This window comes from Prunus dulcis, chromosome 3 (genome assembly GCF_902201215.1).
Source record: "Prunus dulcis chromosome 3, ALMONDv2, whole genome shotgun sequence".
NCBI classification, from domain to species: Eukaryota; Viridiplantae; Streptophyta; class Magnoliopsida; order Rosales; family Rosaceae; genus Prunus; species Prunus dulcis.
Window position 1 is genome coordinate 3152279 of NC_047652.1, and position 15717 is coordinate 3167995.

The 15717-nt window shown below is 37.1% G+C and overlaps 2 protein-coding genes across 3 annotated transcripts; both read right to left on the reverse strand.

The window, feature by feature from the left end:
- Positions 1–984: 984 nt before the first annotated feature.
- Positions 985–6520, reverse strand: LOC117621184 (casein kinase 1-like protein 2). The gene is made up of 14 exons (XM_034351518.1): positions 6049–6520; positions 5906–5946; positions 4877–4946; positions 4634–4782; positions 4461–4556; positions 4264–4334; positions 3340–3401; positions 3163–3226; positions 2995–3079; positions 2763–2889; positions 2579–2661; positions 2442–2505; positions 2018–2160; positions 985–1851 (listed from the first exon to the last, which is right to left on the reverse strand). The coding sequence occupies exons 1-14, from the start codon at positions 6122–6124 to the stop codon at positions 1555–1557; spliced, it is 1428 nt and encodes a 475-aa protein (XP_034207409.1). The 5' UTR covers positions 6125–6520; the 3' UTR covers positions 985–1554.
- Positions 6521–7875: 1355 nt separating this feature from the next.
- LOC117621165 (probable phospholipid-transporting ATPase 4) lies at positions 7876–14914 on the reverse strand. 2 transcript variants are annotated; one of them, XM_034351493.1, is made up of 11 exons: positions 14639–14914; positions 12065–14003; positions 11855–11965; positions 11134–11410; positions 10955–11043; positions 10732–10819; positions 10421–10630; positions 10156–10281; positions 9263–9361; positions 8874–9065; positions 7876–8786 (listed from the first exon to the last, which is right to left on the reverse strand). In XM_034351493.1, exons 2-11 carry the CDS (start codon positions 13879–13881, stop codon positions 8115–8117), a joined length of 3681 nt encoding a protein of 1226 aa, XP_034207384.1. In that variant the 5' UTR covers positions 13882–14003; positions 14639–14914; the 3' UTR covers positions 7876–8114. The 2 variants fall into 2 exon arrangements, with proteins under 2 accessions (XP_034207384.1, XP_034207383.1); XM_034351492.1 differs by having other exon boundaries at positions 10421–10657.
- Positions 14915–15717: the final 803 nt, after the last annotated feature.

Here is a 15717-nt window from a genome sequence, read left to right on the forward strand (position 1 = left end):
TTAATTATATAATACTCTTTGTTTGGATTTTTAAGTGATTGATTCCCTGTGTGATTATTGTACTCAAACCTTTCGACTCTTATCAATTATATTTCTGTTGTTTTAAAAAAAAAAAAGAGAGAGACAAAAAAATAAAATTAGTTACCTTAATTTTAATTTTGTTGCCAATGCCATCATTCAGTCACACACGTTATCCATAAGCGTGTATCGTTTTCTGGGACAGTACAATACCTTTAAATTAGGTGTAACTATTTGCAAAAGTCTTGTATGAATCTCCGGCAAATTGTATACCGATTACGTAAATTTGAATTAATGCTCATACCAGTTCCAATATAAAAGTAATAATACTTTTCACAACCTTCTCACATTTATATTTTTAAAAAAGGAAAATAAGTTGGTGTTATATTTGCACATGCCAAGATAATTCTTTAGTTCTCAAACCAGTTTTGGGAAAAAATGATGTTCCATTAGGTTACCGGAGACGCCATATTTTCAGATGATTAATGATCCCTAATTCTGAATGACTTTGTTGTGTAGCATCCGAATGAAGACGGGAGTTACAATCAATGAGGAGAATTAAGGATCAAATTTATGACTTCCACAAGGATTGGGGTTCCTTGGCCCTCAGAAAATAAAGGCTCAGATCATCGGCGTTTCTTTTTCTCATGGTAACTTTGCAAAAACTAAACAAAAAAACCAAAACAAAACAAAAATTGAAATTGATTGATCTTGGAGATCCCTGAAACGATGACAATCTCATAAGTTTCATTCTTGCCATTCTCAGCTACCAAAAGGCTAAATTAGAATCTGAAAATTTATCAACAAAATCCACAATGTTTATAAAAAGTAGTATCTAAACCAAAAATTATCCCCAAGTCAACTCACCCAAAAAACCAAAAAAATAAAATAAAAAATAAAAAAAGAAAGCGAGAGAATGGCTCAAATCTTTTATAATCCAGGTAGGGGTAGAGGATACACACAACAAAAATAATCAAACAATCTTATACCATAAATTCCTGAACGTATTTCTGTCACGCAACCAAATATGTCAACATTGTGCGTGAAAATATAACAGCAACAGATGTAGTACCCACCTCAACTTGTAGGCTTAATCAGGTTCTTTAACTATTTTATAAACTAAGGAAGAAGATTACAATTATCATAGACAATATGCATCACAAAATCAAAGCATTTGGTGTACTTACAGTGTCTATCTGCATTTGACCCACACATTGTAATGTTTGATGAAAACCACAAACATGCATGATAAGATATGAAGTTAAACAAAGGTATTAAAAGAAGGTGAAACCAGGGCAACCCAACTCGAACTCTATTGACAAAGGCCTTTGTTTTACCTGGGTTGGTTTTCTGGGCATCCAATTTCCACTTCTGTATCTCGTCTTTATTGCAAACTGCTTAGAGAGAGACAGGCCCCGAATTGTTGCAGCTTTCCTCAAACATAATACACTTAAACCAAATTCCACCCCAAGCGCGTGACAAATGTATAGGTTTTTTAAAAATTTACAGTAGACGATAAATTGGGAGAGGCTGCTACTAATACTGTACTCTCTCATCATTATTGAAGTGCAGGCTCTCGATGCCCCTGAGTGTGGACTCTAAGGTCTTTACGTTTGAAATATTTCTTCCAGAAGATGTACGATTGTTCTCTGAAGGTACAACTGGAGAACTTCTTTGGCCACTAGAAATTTTACCTAGTGTTCCGGGGCTCAAATCTGAGGTTTGAGGGCGAGAGAGATCAGACTCACTGCCAATGATCACTGCATCACGACTGCTAGAGACTGCAGCCCTCCTCGATGATCCACTTGACCGCAAGAAATTAGAACTTGATAACTGCATGAATCCAAACAAAATGAACGAAATAAATTAATCTAAGACTGTACAACAAACCCAAATAGTACTGAACTTGCACAATGCTGTACTTGTCAAGCTGGTCAATAAAAAATAACCGAAGGGGATAAAACCTTATTTGAATCAGAATACAAAATAAATTCTTTACCATTGCGTCTTTAGATAGAGATGGATCATTTGCAGCAGGACTTTTTTGTCTAGACAAGTTTCCAGAATTTACAATTGGCCCAGAGTTTCTCCTACGAGAGGGATCTGACAACGACCAACCTGTAGGTCTACCTTCCTCACCACCTTCAAAAAGTTAAATACAACAAAATTAAAATTTGGGCTACGTGAAGAGAAAAAGACATTATGAATACTGGACTTGAATATGATAAGAAACACTTAAAGATAACAATAGGGGAGTAGATCTATAGTAGCCATATAAAGTAACCCGCTCTATGCAGCAAAACAAGTAAATGTGACTGCATTTTCCAGGACACCGAACTAACTAAGTAGGGAAACACTAAACAGAGTTTTGACATGTAAATGGATTCCTATTATGCAGAAAATGAAAAGAGTGGCAGAATTACCAGATTGTCTTTCAGCATTTGCAACAGCTGGAGGCAACCCAGAGCTCGGTCCAGCACTAGCACCCTATTAAATAGTAAATCATGTAAGCTAAATGGTTGAACTAACAAAACACTAAAAAAGTTGTCACATCACTTACAAGAGCACGAGCAGGAGGTGTGGCAATCTGTGACTGCTGATATTTCAAGATGGTCCAATCAAAGACATAATCAAACTGAAAGCCTGAAGCAAGAAGGAAACCATATAAGTAGACGTGGTTAATGTGACACACTATAACATCAGTAGAGCAGCCTCGAGTAACCTATCAAAAAAGAATTTCAAACCTTCCCGAATAAAAAGGTCACGAAAGAGTCTCTTCAGATACGCATAATCTGGTTTATCATCAAACCGCAGAGACCTACAGTAATGGAAGTACGATGCAAACTCTGTAGGATAACCACGGCATAAGGCCTAAGAAAGAATTAAGAAAGAAGCAGTGAATATTCCATACTGTAATAAATATCATTGTAAATAAAAGATAAACGAAGAATTCATTATCATTAGATTTCAGCTTACCTCGATAGAAGTTGACACTTTCTTTTCACTGATCTTCTCATACTTTTGCTTTTTCGTTCCCGCTTTCAATCCCTGCCAAGGAAGGCTAAACAGGAAGAAAAAAAGGTCATAAATAATTGAATATGCAAAAAGAGATATATATACAACACTGGCAGGCACAATAGTCACCTTCCTCTTAGAAAGTACATAAGCACATATCCAAGTGATTCTAAATCATCCCTGCGGCTTTGTTCTGTGCAACACAAAATAACATGATCAGAATCACATGAAGGGAGAGCGAGGGAGAGAAAAAGTTAGGGAAGGGGAGGAAGGTGGGTGAGAGAGAGAGAGAGAGAGAAGGCTTACCAATGCCAAGGTGAGTATTCATGCTTGCATATCTTGCAGTGCCTGTCAAATTCTTATTTTCTCTGCGGTTATACAAGTATCAAATTAGTTTTATTTTTGAAAACTGCACCCTTCATATATATTATCACTCATAGATATTAACAGCATGTCATTTTTTTTCCAAGGAACCACCTAAGATAAAAGGCTAAGCAAGACATATGAAAGTCACAACACTTGAACTTGGGCAGTACCCCAAAGAAAAGGCCAAGCAAGACACTATTGATCACAATATAAAGATTAAATTGCTTTTAAAGAAGATTGGGTGGTTTTCTTCCTTAATCATTTGTTTGTGGTTTAGACACTGACCCCTCCAGCCCTCAATCCTCCAGGTTTTGATGGTTAGCAACAGGCAAAGGAAACCGATAGATAGTAAAATTACTCAACTCCCCAAAAGTATCATTACTAAAAAACTACATCAAGTATTATTAGTCAAAAACTAACATTACTGAAAATGATTCACCATATTCCTATAATCATTAACAGCCTGGCTGATGAAACCTGCTAAAGACCACAGTCATAATTTGACCAAACGAAATCAGATGATATTTGAAGACGCTTCCTGCACCTAACATATTTTATTTAATTAAAAGAAAATTTGTGTTATAGATTAGTATGTGAGTAAACCCTCCACTATCTTGAAACCAACGAGAATCAACCAGCAGTGAACTAGGTATCTATTGCAGCAAGATTTTAAAACAAACAGACACAATCAAGAGCAACGACATAAAAATTTGGCCTTAAATCTTGAAACACATTTTACTGTTAAAAATAGGGACAAGAGGAACAAAACTGACAGCATTTTGGATTTAGGGCGGACTATTTAACCAATTCATACTCGATACATCAAAGACAAAATTGAATATTGAAGAATTTAAAATAACCAACCTATAAGGAATATGCTGATGAGTTGAAGTGTCTCTATACTTCTTAGCGAGACCAAAGTCAATGACGTAAATCTACACGAAAGAAGAGATAAACTTATGCATTTAGATAAAAATGCAAAATCCAAACCAAAATCACAGTGAGTTGCACAGAACTCAAAATCAAAATAAAAAATCAATTTAATTGCAAGTTCCAAGTACCTGATTTGCTCGCCGACCCAAACCCATTAGGAAGTTGTCTGGTTTGATATCACGGTGTAGAAATGATTTGGAATGGACAAACTCAACTCGATTGATCTGACACAAATTCCAATATTACGATTATCAACCTGCAAAGATTCTAGAAGAGTATGCATCTGTGAAAATAATCCTACCATTTGATCTGCAAGCATGAGAACAGTCTTCAGAGACAATTTCCTACTGCAAAAGTTGAATAAATCCTCAAGACTAGGTCCCAGTAAATCCATCACAAGAACGTTGTAGTCTCCTTCAGTGCCAAACCATCTCACATTTGGAATTCCAGCTGCCAAAGTTGTATACAGTGGCCAGTTCAGAAAGATAAGTAATAGACCATGCAAAATATTGAAAAGAAACATGAATAGTGGTAAAGGCATTACTTCCTCCTTGTAGTATTTTGTACAACTTTGATTCATACATCAATTGTGGATGTTTTGTCTTGACATTTTCCTGAGAGAAAGAAGCATGGATAATGAAATTTAAGCAACTGAAACATTGATTATCAACAACATAATTCAGCAAGCAGCAAATTGTGGAAATGCATATTATTAAAAATAAAAGAATCAGCAAACCCATCCAAACATGCAAAGAAAGATTAAATATACCAATCAGAATTCTGGCATTCATTCTCACAACAGAGTTCAGAGGATCAGACTACAGCAGTCTGTGTTAATGAGAAACATTACAATCACACAAAGACTTACTAAAGAAAAGAAAAATAATAATGCATAGGGAATACATCTTCAAAAATCTACTAGAGCCTCGGCACTGTAACCTAGCAAACACCAAGAGTTGTAGACATTCCAAAATCTACTTCTATTGTGGGTATACATCTTCACACAGATACAAGTTCAAGAGAGTGTCCTAGCTCAAGAGGACACAAGAATCATCATATTAGGTGGAACCTTTTCAAGCCTACTAAACTAACAGGAATTGATGCCATATCATGAAACACATTACCCCACTTGGGACATCCCGTACAGTCAAACGACATGCCCCAAACTCAGCTGAACCATACAAATCATATTTTGCATTTTCAAATTATAATTTCCCAGTATCACCAAATTTCAACCACTCACAACGCAGAAGGTAGGTAGATAGCTCCACATCTAAAGGCCAGAAAGGATACTGAGTTCAGTCACAACTGTGAACATTACGCCCTAGATTGTAATGCCCTCTTTAAGATCACACCAGAAAAACACATTTTAAGAGCCACCAAAGTCTCAATTATGGATTAAAATGAGCCCAAATTTCCACTTATACAACACTCGTCCCAATAAAGTTCATTACTATACAGTATGATCATCAACTAGCAATGACGGAAAAGATGATCATACACAGCATAAATATCCAAGAAAAACCAACAATTTCCTAATGCCATAGAAAAAATAACATGTAATTCAACTCACAAGCTTAATCGCAACCTCCTCGTTTGTCTGAATATTGGTACCTGAAAATCACAGCACAAAAGAATAAAAAAGAAAATTGACCGAAATTTTTTCTTTAAAAAAAAAAAGCAAAGTAAAAGGCACCAAAAGTAACAGTACAAAACCTAGGTAGATCTCTCCGAACGATCCGCTACCGATCTTCCGGCCAAGTCGAAACCTTCCACCAACCCGAGGCTCCATACCCCCCAAAACGCAACGATCACAGAGAAATCCTAGCCCTAAAAGAAAACCCTAAGACCAAAAAAATCCCTAAAAGAAAGAGAGACGAGAAAATTGGGGACCGTACAAGGCCTTGACCAAACCTAAGTCTTGGAGAGGAGTTAGATGGATAAATCAGCAGCGGAAGAAAGTAGAGGGGGACAGGGAAGGGAATGGAAGGGATGAGTAGGGGTAAAAGTGGAAAGCCAAGGGGACTTTCTCTCTCTAGAAGTCTAGGGTTAGAGTGAGAGGGAGAGATGAGAGAAGACCACGAGAGAATGCGTTATGACTCTCTCACAACATGTCGCGTTCGAAGCGCGATTTTCCTACGGCCTTTATAAAGACTCTCCCCCTTTCGTTTCTGTTTTCGGGTAATCAGCACCGACGACGTCGTTTTTTAATAAAACATATGCATAGCATATTTCGTCAATTTCCTCTCTTTCTATATTTATTTTTTATCTTCCTTTCTCTTTGTTCAATGAAATGAAACCCACGTTTTTTTTGTTAGCTGCAATGAAAAACACGTTTTTGTAGAGGGAAGTGTAAAACCATAACGCAACCAAAAATGGGAGAGAGTGTACTTTCTTCTGGCATGAATTCGTCAATCGGATGTTAGTCGAATCTAAAATAATAATTTTTGATGATAAGATAAATTCGGCAAGTTATAAGAGAACCGACAAACAAAATAAATTTTCGTTTTTCTGTTTGTGACGTAAGACAAAGCCAACAAGTTGGAAGGGAACCACGAACAAAAAAAAAAAGGGTTTTCAAATATAAAATGTTATTATCATAATTAAATTTGATATTAATAATGTGCATTTTGGGTTTTCTAAAAAGAAATATAAAAAAAATTGGAATGAGAATAAACTATGTACTCTTTTTAGGGGTAACATGTTTGGAAAACAATCAAACTAGTTTAATAACATGGATGATAGGTTAGGTGAACAAGATTTTATAACTATGTTTAATAAATATGACAGTGGAGGAGAGAGACTTTTTATGGTTATATCACACACAACCACCTTGATATGAAGTCAAAGATATGATGATTTAAAATGAACTTTCACTCTTCTTTAGTGAAATTTATCTCACTAGTCTTTTATAAAACAAATTATTTAGAGGACAAAGAGAACCTACTTGCATGAAGCAAGGTTTCACTACAGAGAGTGATGTTCTTGTAAGATAGTTGGGTTATGCTTATATTGAATTGAATAACCAACACCGTATTAAGAAATTGTGTTATATATGGAAATAAAATAGTAGCAGGATGATGTGAAAGTTTAATCTTATGTGTAAATGAGTTCATAAGAATGGACATTCATTTTATTAGTAGACTAGACTGGTTGTTTAGATTTAGTAAATGCATCAATAAGTAGTCTACTAAATTAGACTTTGAATTGAATTGGTCCAACAATGCATCAAGGGATCAAAAGTTACAAGAGCAATGCTTGGATTAGTCGCCCTCGTGCAAGTGAGCGGTTCCCAGCCATTGACGATTAGCGGGCGACTGTACCTAACAAAATCTTGTATTGAATTAACGTTTTTACGATACATGATTTGGTTTCGGTAAACAATTGTTTTACTTGGTCCATTGGGTTCTAAAGATTAACCTCAAGGCACCAGGGGCAGCACAGGGTTTGATTGATTGAACTGGAAAGGAACTTGAGCTTAAAATAGTAACATGGTTTTGAGAGTTCTGTCTGTAAACTCCAGAAGATATGTAGAACAACAGGTGGGGCAAAGAAACATAGACAAATGACATCTATCTTCACTCACTTTAAATCTTACAAGATATTGTACATATAACAGCTCCAAGGCTTTTTTCTATAATGAATGGGACTTTTAACCAACCCCACATAAGTGGATATAACAATACCAAGAAAAGAATTACAAAGGGCCACAACGTAAAACTGCAATCGGCCTCAAACCCTAAAAAATTAAGATTTTCAAAACTGTATAATCATGGACATGGTCACAACGGAGACATCGGACTTTGTGTACTTACAGGGGTATGCTTCTTTTGCAGCTTCCCTCTCAAATGTCTGATCTTGGCATCCACTCTAGCCGTAAACCCGATCTTGGTTTCTTGTCTTGCTTTAGATGCCTCCCGCTTCCACATGCGCTGATCCTCAACATCTTTCTTGTAGTATTTGATTTCTTGGATGATATGATGATCCATTGGATTGAAACTTCTTTGGAAGGCTAAGTGGACAATGTAGGGAAGATTACAAGCAATTGTTACTAAAAGGGTGGCTGACCAAAATAATGGTGCAGGACCAAGAGCTTCAACTAGAATTTGATAGGCATTCTTGGAGTGAACTGGAGACAGCATGCCGTAAAGTAAGAGAAATAGGTACCACATTGCAATACTGCCCCACACAAAGAGGTGCTGAATCCATGTAAAGTGGCTCATTGTGAGAGCAATCTGGCAGTTAACAGCCCAGACAATGCAACTGAACATCGTGGTACCCATAGCAGCCATATCAGCAGTCTGGCCATTAGAACGGAAGGCCTGGTCATAGAAGATGATAATGTTGAGGAAGAAGATGATTAGAGAGCAATAGACACCATTGCCCATCCACCCCAGTATCCTGTACCAGTCGAAGAACAAATTTCTAGGTCCTTGCTGATACAATGCAGGGAACTGCAAACAAATAATTTTTTAAATGTCACCACGGAGCCATAGAAAAAGGTGTTAGTTGTTAACAAGGGCATTGTTTGGAGGACTAACCTGTAAGCAGACCTCGGAAGACACATCTTGTTCAAAGACTCCAAGTGATATGACAGGCAATGAGGTAAGAATGACATTGAACGATAACATGTACCAGTCATCATATATTGATTGCCCAGAGAAACCCGTGAATGCCTCAAAGTAGAAGAGGGTGAGACCAAAGGCAATATTTTTGTAGAAGAAATAGCAAACCTGGATGCAAAATATCCCCATTAATAGGTGGATGACTTTATAAATAAATAAATAAATAAAGACATGGGCACACACACATGCAAATTTGTTTCTAGTATGAAGCGTGTGCCTTTGAACAAACATACAGCACTTGCAAAATTACAAACTTATCAAGTCAACGAAAGTAAAGTACTAAGATGGACATTTATTGATATTACCATCTGAGCAATCCTCTTATAGCACCAATGCCCATGGACTACCAAAAGTCTCTCCAAAAACCGAAACTGGGCAATAGAAAAATCACTAGCCATCACAGCCTGCAAGGAATTACCAAGTATTGTGAGATTCACCGTAAACAAGAAAAAATTCATGCTTCTACCTTCCGCTCAGGATACTTTGCTTCCCATTCGGACAGCCAATACAAACCTTCTCGCAATTAATCCAAATATGATGCACACTCACATACAAATGTATACCAAAATATAACACAGACCAAATTCGGAGGGCACTAGAGAAATTTGGGTTTTGAATGATGATTGTGCCCCTGGAAATTGTGAACGTCATCAATTTTAACGGAAAATATAACAGACGTACGTCATGTCAAGATTTAAAAACACTTAAAAGTTCAGGGGGCAAGGTGAGCCATCTTAAAATTCCATGACCAAAGTGGAACACGGGCCAAGTTCAAGAGATGTCAGTGTAATTTAAGCTATTTTTAAAGAGTAATGCTACTCTTACCACATTTGTATACCACATTCCCATGCCACCTAACGTGGCAGATGAGGTGTACATCCACATCAATTAAAAAGTGTCAATAAATCAAAAAAGAAAAGAAAATGTTAAATTAATTTTAATTGATGTGGCTGTCCACCTCATCTGCCACAAAGGTGGTATGGGAATGTGGTATACAAATGTGGTAAGAGTAGCATTATTCATTTTTAAATGTTTATAACTTTACCTGTGCCTGGTAGGGGTTGACAGCTACTAGCTAGTGTATAAAAGAAAAAGATGATATTGTGTGTGAATTTTGAAGATAATAAAACAAAAACAAAAACAAAAATGTAGCAACAATAGTAGATTATAAGAAGGAGTAGTCAGAAAAGATACCAACCTGCATACCTTCAACCCCACTGATTCCAACACCAATGTCAGCTTCTTGTATCATTCCAACATCATTTGCACCATCGCCAATTGCTAATGTGGTTTTTCCAGTTCCTTGTTTGACTAACCTTGTTACCTAGTGTAAAAACAACTGAACAAATGAAGAAACAGCACGGCTATACCCACATTCATAAGGATATCTCACTCATTTGACAATTGAAATGGAAAAATGAAAAAAATTGGAATCGAGTAATAGCAACAAAAAATCCACTTACCAGTGCCTTCTGCTTGGGAGAGACACGGCAGCATATGACTGATGCACAGTCAACAGCTAAACCCAAGAATAGATGCTTCATATCATCCTCCAAAGCATAGGTTAAAGTTTTCCCATCAATAATTAATGCAAATGCTGCATGTGGATCTTTCTCCAACTTGATCATTTGTGAGGCATTGGTAATTTGATTCAAAATGTTATCTTTCACAGCCTGATCATTAGTCAAAAGACACAAAGTCTAACATTATATAAATAAATCTCCTGAAAAAGAAAAAAAAAAAATCATGTTCCTTTTCTCAATGAAATATGTACCTCTTTGCTATCTTGCCCCAACATGTCGAAATTCGCTGTTGATATACAGATCTGCTTCATGCCCTGTCGGAGCAAACTACATGCAAATCTGCACAGCAAAAACCCCAAAAAATAAAATAAAAACATTACATGCATCTAGAGGAGCATATTCAACAGTACAACAGGCAATGTTTCATAAGACGATGCATAACAGTGCTTTCTGCTTTAGTGGTTCGAGACAAACCCTATGTTGATTGCAGTTTCCATCTTATCCCCTGTCAAAACCCATATCTTAAGACCAGCTTGTGCAAGATTGTCTATGCATTGGGGCACCTAAAGAGAAGAAAAAAAAAATGAAGCTAAGTTGCAGGAAATCAGAAAGGCAACAAATCAAATTACGGCTGCAATCAACCACTTATATACCCCTTTTTGCAATTTGTCCTCCACAGCTGTTGCACCAACAAGGATCAAATCTCTTTCCATCTTATCTGCTACTCGCTCAAGCATTCCATCTCTATCAGCCCCAATAGATGTTTTTGCTTTCTGAAACTCATTGCTCCAAGCAGAGTACTCGGCCTCCTCAAGCCTTCTATAAGAAAGTGCCAATGTACGCAACCCAGCTTCTCCATATTCATTCAAATGCTTTGTAGTAGCTTCCTCGTACATTCTTCCATTCTTGGAAAGCCGATCAAAAATGATGCTGCATAAGCCAAGTAAAGGAATGATTCATGGGAACCAAAGTGGATAAGAAAACATAAAAATTATAAGAAATAAATCCCTGTTTTCTTTCTCATGCCTTCTCTTTTTCTTTTCTTGGGAAGGGGGAGAGAGAGAGAGAGAGAGAGATGACATAAATTTATTGAACAACTGTTTGTTACAGCTTGATACTTCAGTTTATAGCTTTAAAGCCTCCAACTGCTTAAAGCATCAAACAGTACACTTAATAGTAGATATTTAGCCTGAATGAAACCCCAAAATAAACATTTAACACTTCACAACAAACGAAAGCTAACTGAAGACACTACATAATCCTTCATTGGATAAAAAATTAACACTGAACAACATATGAAAGCTGACTGAAGACAGTAGTCGCAGTACATAATGCAATTCCCTGAAATAATTATACAATAGTTGGGAGCCTAACCTGTCAGCACCTTTGCAAAAAAGAAAAATCTGTCCATCTTCATCTCGTACAATAACAGACATACGCTTCCTTTTGCTAGTGAACTCCAATAGATTTAAGACTTTGTACTCCCTGTAAGTTTCCGAAGAGAACAGAAATGTTAAGACAGAAGGAACTCAATAGAAAGTTTAACTGGTTGCCCTGAATAACATAAATCATTCATACGCTCACCTATCCACTGGTTGACCTGAACAAGGATACTTCTCATGGACAAACACACTTGATTGATTCCTTTTACAAAACTCAAAACCTAACTCTCTTGCTGCAACAAGAAAAGCCGCTTCATCAGGTGACTCTGCTTCATATGTATAACTGCCAGTCCCTTCATTTAGCTCGGGAATTGCAGTGTGGCAAACTGCTAATATTCGTAAAAATAATGAAATCACATCAGGGCTGGGCTCGTTCAACCAATTTCCATTCATAAGCCGGCTGTCCTCAAAGCTAAACCCCTTTATTGCAGGTTTCCGATCCTTATCATCTTTGGAAGTGACAACAGTCTCCAGCTCAATTTCTGATCCTACTCCATTCCCCCATGATACACGTGGAATATGTTTTCGCATGGGAAAATTAGAAAGATCATCTTCATTGTCCTCAAGGTCAAAAGCCATCTGTTTTGCTGCTGCAAGTTCAACTTCACTAGAACGGACACCATATGCAGTACCACCAATGGAACACTTAAGAAAGTCCATTTGGTTGCAGGTTAACGTGCCAGTTTTATCAGAGAGGATGGTGTCTACCTGGCCTAACTCCTCATTCAAATTTGATGTCCGTGCTTGAGCAGGATTCCCAGTCTCTTCATCATACATGTGTATGTCTTGGTTAATGAAGGTTGCTTGCAAAACCTTCACAACCTCAATCGAAACATACAGAGAGATGGGTATTAGATATCCATAAAGGATGAGAGCAGTAACCAGATGGATAAGGCCCGACAAGGCAGGCTTTTCTGGGCTGTACATATCTGTTGTTTGATCAGGGCGCAAGTACCACGAGTCCGGCATACTGAATTTTGTCTTCACAGCAAAGCCTATTGAGCTGATCAATGAGATCCCTACAAGGAGGGTGAAAAGGATATAGATAATATTATCCATTTTCCTTTCTATACCACTCCTTTTTGAAGGGGATTTTGTTGAATTCTGCATGACTTTGCTATCATGGCCTGTGAAAATCACCACCCCATACACATAAGCTGTATTCCTGAGCTTCGAATCTCTGAGGAGTATTTGACCAGGTTCGAGAGGATAAACCTGCCGATCATATTCAAGATTACCCACAAAGGAGTAAAGATTGGGGTTTGGATCTTCACATTGAATTGTTGCAGTGAAATCCTTGAAAGTGCCATCATCCTCCAAAGGTGAGGTTACTTCCAAACATCTCTTTACCTTCAAATTCGTCTCACCATCTAAGTTCATAGTCTCAACATAGCAAATCCCGTCTTCATAACTTGACGACAAAAGAAGCAAATCTGCAGGAAAGAATTGATCCTTTTCCACTTTCAAGATGTCTCCAACCTGAATTTTATGCCATGGCCTAAAACCAAAAACACCATCTCCTTTATGAACGATCACTTTTCGGAGATTAACCTTCATATCCTGCAAGAACCTATTCCAATCTTCCAGTGCTTCCTTTGCCATACTGAGACCAACAACAAATACCAGAGGAGCAATCATGCTCACAGGAGAGAATGGTGAGACAGGGGTGAGGGAAAGAATGGCAGCCAAAAGAAAATACACATTGGCAACCCGTCTGAACTGCTCAAACAGTGCCTTGGGCAAGAACGTGATAGGGTTATACTTGGTGGTTGATATAAAATTTGAACGGTATTTATAAGGCTTCTTCTGATGGAGAAGAGGTTGGTTACAATATACAGTTCTTGAGAACCCGACTCCTTGGATTGGGCGAGACGCCTCTGTCTCACTGGCTTTTGGCTTTTGGCAGAATGTGTAAAGCTGGCTCTGCCGGAGCTTTGCCCTTATCTTTCCTCCTGCCATTTCTATCAATCCCAGCCAAATCCAATTATAATTGGCACATACTCATTAAAGAAAGGACTCAAATCTTTGTCCTTGCCGTAGGATTAATGGTACCCTTGTCTCCAAGTTCTCCTTAAAAATGCCTAACATACATAAACCCACATAAAAATTAACTCTCTGCGCATAAAATTCACACTTTCCAGGTCAAAATATTCATACAATTAATCAAACATCATGCATTAATGTTTAAAAACACTAAATTCCTTTCTTAAAAGAGCTCCTATTCAAAGCTAGATTGAAATGCCTTGCACACTAAGATTTCTAGCTTTTCTACGCCTTTAGATTTGAGGAATTAAAGCAAAATCTTTTGGTCAAACAGAGAACAAACTTGCAAGTACAGCTACCAAAAATCAAAAGGGCCCTAACAGAGCAATTCACACACAAAATGAATCATAACAATTTTCATTTCCTTTCCAAACATTAAAATTTACACAGAAAATTGTGTATAAAAAATGATTAAAAAAATTAAAACCGACAGAAAGCCCAATGAAAACAAATGTTGTAGCTTAGAATCTGACAATGTCCAGCTCAAACCGTGAAACAATCATTAATAAACGTACAGATTCCTCGTACCAAAACCTTAAAATCCTCAGAAGAAGGCAACGCATCAATATGAAGAAGAAAAAACAAATCAACCCAGAAGAAAAAAATAAATCTTTTCCCCAAAAAACACAAATTAAAAAAAAAAAAAAAACAGACACAAAAACAAAATGGGTACCTGCCATCAGGGGCCTTGGTCCATCTTCAAGACAAATTAAGAAGAACCCATTTAGCAGAAAGGGAACGAGCGAACTTTGAGCTGCAGATCAAGGAGGAAGACAAAGTCTAGAGAGAGAGAGAGACAGAGGGAGAGAGAGAGAGAGAGAGAGAGAGAGAGAGAGAGGAGGGAACAGAAAGAAAGAAAAGAAAGAAAAGAAAGAATGAGCTTCCTCTTTCTCTCTCTCTGCCCGTCGTGAAGTCCAAACCAATGGCAGCAATTTCCGGGCCCTCCTTTTCCTATATTTATATATATATTTATACAAAATTTTCAGTTTTTTTTTCAAAAATGGTTTTAATAAGAAATTCCTGTGATTGATTGTTTAGAGCAGGTTTAGGGATGACCTGGCCAAGTTCTTTTTTCTTGGTCTTTGTTTGGGCAGCCACCAAATGAGAACCGGTCGGCCTTTTGCTCTCCTTTTTTAAGGTTTTCAAAAAACGCCCTCCCTCTGCAACAGTAGCAGAGTGTAGGACCCACATTGTCCTACCTGGCGAGTCATGGTTTTTCTCTTTTAAAAAAATTATTTATTTATTTAATCTAATTTTCTGTTTCTTTTTATTACAAGGTTACAACCGTTACACTTATTTTTGGTAATAAAAAAGTAAATAAAATAATAGCTGTGGACAAGTGGACGTACGTGGTTAGTTTTTCTTAACATTTTTTTTTTTGGTCGACAGGTTTTTCTTAAGATTAGAACGTCAAATTTGGCAGATGTTTAGGTGGTGCCTTCTTGGGGACTAGGCAACTAAGATCCTTTTCCATCCATAAATCTTGCTGTGTTAGCTGTGATTGCCTTTGACTTCCCATAACTTCATGTAAAAAATTATCTAATTTGGCATACATCCATGTATGGTTTAGAATCCAATTATTTCCTTCTTCTTCTTTTTTTTCTTTTTTTTCTTGCATAAATTCATAGTATGGGAGAATTCAATGTAGAATTCAACTATTTCACTTGTTTTCATTTTCGGCCATTGTAAATATTAATTATTTGTAACTAATGAGAAATTGTTGAATCAGTTTGTGTTTGATTTCTTTTTGTA

Excerpts from the sequence above, each read along its gene's own strand:
- LOC117621184 (XM_034351518.1), bottom strand. The coding sequence starts at position 6,124 with ATGGAGCCTCGGGTTGGTGGAAGGTTTCGACTTGGCCGGAAGATCGGT. Across the intron at positions 4,783-4,876 it reads CAAAATACTACAAGGAGGAA|CTGGAATTCCAAATGTGAGA; the intron begins GTAATGCCTTTA and ends CAACTTTGGCAG. Across the intron at positions 3,080-3,162 it reads ATGTACTTTCTAAGAGGAAG|CCTTCCTTGGCAGGGATTGA; the intron begins GTGACTATTGTG and ends CTTCCTGTTTAG.
- LOC117621165 (XM_034351492.1), bottom strand. The coding sequence starts at position 13,881 with ATGGCAGGAGGAAAGATAAGGGCAAAGCTCCGGCAGAGCCAGCTTTAC. Across the intron at positions 10,282-10,420 it reads CTCCCAAGCAGAAGGCACTG|GTAACAAGGTTAGTCAAACA; the intron begins GTAAGTGGATTT and ends TTTTTACACTAG. Across the intron at positions 9,066-9,262 it reads ATAAGAGGATTGCTCAGATG|GTTTGCTATTTCTTCTACAA; the intron begins GTAATATCAATA and ends TTTTGCATCCAG.